This window comes from Cyprinodon variegatus, unplaced genomic scaffold (genome assembly GCF_000732505.1).
Source record: "Cyprinodon variegatus isolate N-32 unplaced genomic scaffold, C_variegatus-1.0 Scaffold1116, whole genome shotgun sequence".
Classification (NCBI taxonomy): domain Eukaryota; kingdom Metazoa; phylum Chordata; class Actinopteri; order Cyprinodontiformes; family Cyprinodontidae; genus Cyprinodon; species Cyprinodon variegatus.
The window spans coordinates 146,511-152,277 of record NW_015151569.1 but is presented as its reverse complement, the minus strand read 5'-3'; the positions used below and the strand labels follow the sequence as shown (position 1 = coordinate 152,277).

The window sequence follows — 5,767 nt, the reverse complement described above, 5'->3', positions numbered from 1 at the left end:
GCTGAAAACTGTGCCTCCATGCAGCCCCTTATACTGTTTTATCATTATAAGTTAGCTTTGCCATCAGTATTTCCTTTATCATCAGTGGTTATGCATTGTGATTGTAACACGTTGCAGCCATCGCCAAGCAATGTTGCAACTGTCTAGGTCTTGGTCAGTTGCAACACCTGACTCTGCATTCAGATGAAAACTATCAAAATTGATCTTTCTTTAATCAGTTTTTGACGGTTTGGACTGGTAACTGAAAGCCTGAGTCAAATGCAAAAAGGTTTGGAGCTGAAGTTGTTCTTCCCTACTGTTTCAGAACATATTTTGAGTTATAAAACAGGAGGCTGTGCGTGCTGAGAAAATTAACAAAGCAAAAAAAAATGGTGATGAATGCAGTCAGACAAGAAGCCCTGTAGGTGTTATCCAGTGAAAACAGATTGTGGGTTCTTTTAAACTGAACTAGTCAAACATGTGCAAACCAGCAGCCAAGCCACCAAAACACTGCTGTACAAACTGTTCCTAAAACCTGCTCATTTGAAAAGGGCCATGCATGTGGGCAACTGAAAGCTCATCTTTGTTTCAGTTCAATATGTCCTTTGGACTGATTCATAGATGTCAGAAAATGACACCATATTTGCATGCAAATCATACCAAAAGGCTATTATTATAAAAATAGAAAGAAGAACAAACAAATGAGGACAGTTTCCAGTGTTTCAATCTTTTTTCTCACAAGCATAAAACAGTGTCAACATGTATTAATAACACAAAGAATGATCTTCTAATTAATTTATAACAGGAAAACAATGCAACAAATACATACATATATCTGTAGGCACATGTAAAAACAAGATGTTTCAAATTAAAGGGCTGTCCTTTCTTTAAATGTTAATATATCTACTTGTTGTGGGAACAGCAAAGCCAACTTTATTCCATCACTCCATCTGCATGTGGAACAGCATTTAGATGAAAGTTAGCAGATACAGTGTATGCTTGAATGAGGTTTTGATATATCTGTGAGTATCTGGCACATGTTCTCACTTCTTTGACAAGTCATCTTGTTCTATTTTCTGCCAAGACTTAGATATAGAGATAAAGATCTGGTGGAGGGACGTACAGGAAACAACATCTGCACTTCTCTTTCTCTCTGTCTCTTGTGACATTATTTCAGCTCTGCTGGTTCCTTGGTAGTTCATCTATATTCTTCATCTAAGTACGTTGAAATCATAGCTCTCTGAGGCGGATTTGGACTTTATCTGATTGAAAAATCATCACCTAGACATCACCATGTCAAGTGAGTGAAATTTAAAATGATTGCAAAGAGCTTTGGCGACTTTTTGAAGTTGAGTTTTTGAATCTTTTTGAAGATCTTTGTGTATTTTTAGGTTGATTTTGAGATATTTAAATCGTAACTTTTTCTGACATTATGTAAGAGTGCTGTTGATTACCGATTCATATGCTTAACGTGATGACTTTATTGTAGTGTTTTATTTTTTGTTTAGTATATATAGTATTGTTACAAAATAAAGATAAAATTATTCTATTTTATCTGTAAATATTCTATTAATAAGTGGTATATTTTTTAGGAATCTTGCTTTGTAGTCAATTCAGTAACTTTAAATGGTGCTTATTATAAATAAAGATGATCTCAAGAGAATACACAAGATTAGATATGTCAATTTTATTTCCAAGTATAATAAAGACCATTCAGAAAAGAATAAATAAACATTAATCAAGTTACTTTCAATGCAATTCTATTCAGTCATGTTGTCAATCACGTTTGGAGAGTTATAATGGTGTCAACTCAAAATTCCAATATATAATACAAAATTACTAAATATTCATTTTTAAACATCCTTCCTATGTGTCTTCTCAAAATGTCGTATCAAAACAAACGTTGCATAATTGAAAAAAATAACAAATGGGCATGGGGAATTAAAAATACACACTTGAGAAATTCACCAAATTCCCAAATTTTGTAGCTGCTATGGTAGAAATCTCTGTCATCTCTGCAGTTCTATGTCCATGGTACATCCAGGAAAATCTGATCCGCTCCACCTGAGTGAACGGGAAGTGCTACGTAATTGCAAAAGCTAGGAGAGGCGGAGGGGCAGATCATTAAAATGTTTTAGGGCAATGACAATATCTTAAAATGAACCTTAAAATAAGCAGGCAGCTACTTAAGGAACTATATGCACTCTTTTTAATGTACTAATTAAAAGATTGAAGAGACTGGATACAGAATGACCTTCTGTAGACCTCAAATGTAAAAAAAACAACAAAAAGCACAGCTTTGTTCTTTATGTCATTAAAATAAAGAGGTGTAGGAGTCATCCAGTACTGTATTTCTTGAAGTCGCTTGAGCAATGATCGCATTGGGAAAAAAAAGAAAGAAAGAAAATGAACTTTATTCATCTCACATTGAGCAAATGTACTTCTGCATTTAACTCATCCCCTTGGGAAGCAGTGGGCTGCCATTGATGGCGCCCAGGGAGCAGTGTGGGGTAAAGTGCCTTGCTCAAGAACCTAGTGTGCAGGCTGTGGGGATCAAACCAGGTATTTGCAACCTTCTCTGAGCACAAGCGCACTGCTCTAACCACTAAGCCAACACACCCTCAGTCGGTTTCTTCTTGTGGGGAACATAAACCTGGCAATCATCCACATAAAAAAGTCCCATTTGTTAAGGCAAAAATAATGAAAAGAGCTGAGGCCCGAGACGTGAGCCTTGTGGGACCCCACAGGAAAAATGGAAATGGAAGAGGCTTTTATATTGCCAAGATTGACTCAAATATCAAATGCAGCTCTTGAATACAATAACAAAAAATTTTTTTCTAATAGAATGTGAATAAAAATCCTTATTAGCACAGACTCTATCCTTTAATTTGGCTTGAAACCAGACTGACAGACCTCTGAAATGTTATGCAACAATATAGATTTCCAATATAGACCTATAGAGGATTTTCTCCAACATTCTTAAAAGAAGAAACAGGTTAAAGATTGGCTTTGGATTTGCTGTACATTTGGATAAAGGTTGGTCTTTTTAAATCAAAGGCTGTAATATAGGAAGTTTCCAGTCATTTGGGAAAAACACTCAGTGACAGATTATATCTAATAATCCCTTTAAAAAAGTTTTGTCACCAGTAATTTTTTAAAAGGACGCCTTATATAAGAAGAACTTATAAGAAAAACATTAAGAAAAGTAAAATTGGTTTAAAACAAATTAAGAGGTTTGTGGAAGGTTTTGTAGAATGTTTGACAAGTATTTCCTTGAAGCATAGTTTAAAACTGAATGATAATGATGCCAAAAGTCCTTTAAATTTTGACCATACCTGCAGCCTGCCCTTCCACTTTCTGCTGCCTTTCAATTTAGTTGCACTGCTCCCAACAACCAGCAGGTGGCACAACTCTCATATGGAATCTGCCTTATCTTCAGCTGCAACTGCTGGTGTTGTTTTGTTTGCAAAGACGTCTGTTTGTAAAAAACTAAGAGGATCTGTGATGCCCATTCCACACATTACACACAGAATTAGAGAGGCAACCTAAGACACAGTCACTGAAACATTTTGTCTGAGCACTGCACTGAATCCTATCCTTGCAAAATGTGTTTATCTCTTTTTAGTTTTAGGTTAGTCGTGTAAACCAGGGACAGCATTTATCAGAAAACAAGCAGGCTCTGCAAAAGTTTTAAGATTTATATTTCAGTATCTGCTCACAGAACAGCCATTAGCTGTTCACTCTACAAATCTTGCTTTTATTTTGGAGGGACAAGTAGAAATAAATTTTTGATAGAAAGTCACACTTTTAGGTTGCCGTTTACCTAAGAAAACATGTTGGAGAAGGTATTCAGGCTACAATAAAACCAGAACTGAAATCTTACAGACATACATTTCAGAATTTGTTGCAGGACTTAAATATTACAATTCACAGGTACTTTTCATGAAATCTTACTGAGCTATTTTACAGAAAGACGTTGGCAAAAATACACTTTTTAGATATGCAAAGCTGCTAGAAACAATTCAAACAAACTACAAGTGATCCAAAGTCATAATTCTAAAAAAAATGTGGTTCTGGATGCAATGACTTTCAGGTTTTTATTTGTTTTATTTGAAAACCTGTATCATTTTTAAAGATCCATTCCAGAATGATTTTTTAATAATTGAATCTCTTTTCACAGATACCACTGATGATGTCTTTTCGACAACGCCTGATTATTCATCGTACTATGAGAACAGTAATGACAGCTTTGATCCTTGTCCGGAATACGATTTCAGGACATTTTATAGAGGGTTTCTGGTGACCATTTATATTTTGGTTTTCATCCTGGGCTTCTTAGGTAAGTATGTCAAAAAGACTCCAAAGACACACGTATAATAACCAATTATACAAGTAAATATTATGTTGTGTCTTTCTGTTTAACAGGGAACAGCCTTGTTGTGTGTGTTCTGATGAAACACCGTAACCAGACTAACATGACCGACAAGTGTCTTTTACACCTCGCCGCCTCTGACATCCTCTTCATCATGACTCTTCCATTCTATATCCAATACGTTGTGGTTAATGAATGGACCCTAGGTGACCTCATGTGTCGTTTCCTTTCATTCGCTCATCACACTGGATTCTACAGCAGCATCTTTTTCATGGTTATTATGACACTGGATCGCTATGTGGTCATCATGTACTCTCACAAGGTGGCACAGTATCGCACGAGGAAGGCGTGCTATACTCTGATTGCAATTGTTTGGTTTCTGAGCATCCTGGTATCTCTGCCCACTTTCATCTTCTCAGAGTTAGATGATGATGACCAATCTGTGACATGTTCCTACAACCCGGAAAAAGAGAACTGGCGCTACTATGATCTATTGGCAACAAATATTCTGGGCCTCGTGGTTCCCATGCTGGTGATGGTGGTTTGCTACTCGAGGATAATCCCCACTCTGGTCAGGATGAGGACAGTCAAGAGGCACAGGGTTGTTAAACTCATCATCTCCATAATGGCCATCTTCTTCGTATTCTGGGCTCCCTATCACATTTCCCGTTTCTTGAAGTTTCTGTTTGAAAAAGACATAATAACAGGCAGTTGCAGCTTTGAGACAAACATTAAGCTGTCAACTACGGTGTCCGAGACAATTGCCTACACTCACTGCTGCCTGAACCCAATTATATATGCCTTTGTGGGCCAAAAGTTTATGAGACGAGCCCTACAGCTGCTGAAGAGGTGGGCTCCTGGTCCAGTGAGTTTCACAGAGAGCTCATTCAGGAGAAGTTCGGTTCTGTCTCGGTCCTCTGTCACCTCCACCATCGTCATGATGTAGCTATATTTGATTGACTTTAAATATTTGCAGAGTCTAATCAGCGATTAAAAACCAGTCAGTGTTAGTGTGGCGATTTAATCTTTAGGACAGTACTAATATCAGTATTTGAACTTCATGCAATCTCTGTGCATCACTCAGTACCATCACTTCCTCCTACTTTAGACATCTGAGACAGAAAGCACATTGGACATAAATATCAGTTTGTAACAGCTTTTAACACGCAGGTATATACTGTAACTTCAGATTTCATAGCTCTTTTAATGTCTTCACACATTTGTGAGCTGGTGAAAAAAAACAACAGTTTCACAGCATGAAGCTTTTGCATCAAACTCTGCAGTGTTTTGCATTTACTGAAGGAATTCTGCTTAATATGCAATTGTACAATCTGTCAAAATGTACAAAGAAATTCAAAAAGAGTTGTAATATTTTTCCTATATGCTGTAATATTTTTTGCTTTTTATAATAAAATA

The 5,767-nt window shown here is 36.6% G+C and overlaps 1 protein-coding gene across 1 annotated transcript; it reads left to right on the top strand.

Annotated features, from left to right (window-relative positions):
* The first annotated feature begins 1,158 nt into the window (after positions 1-1,158).
* LOC107101583 (C-C chemokine receptor type 1-like) lies at positions 1,159-5,767 on the top strand. The gene is made up of 3 exons (XM_015400542.1): positions 1,159-1,279; positions 4,160-4,318; positions 4,405-5,767. The coding sequence occupies exons 1-3, from the start codon at positions 1,273-1,275 to the stop codon at positions 5,295-5,297; spliced, it is 1,059 nt and encodes a 352-aa protein (XP_015256028.1). The 5' UTR covers positions 1,159-1,272; the 3' UTR covers positions 5,298-5,767.

Excerpts from the sequence above, each read along its gene's own strand:
- LOC107101583 (XM_015400542.1), top strand. Across the intron at positions 4,319-4,404 it reads TTTCATCCTGGGCTTCTTAG|GGAACAGCCTTGTTGTGTGT; the intron begins GTAAGTATGTCA and ends TCTGTTTAACAG.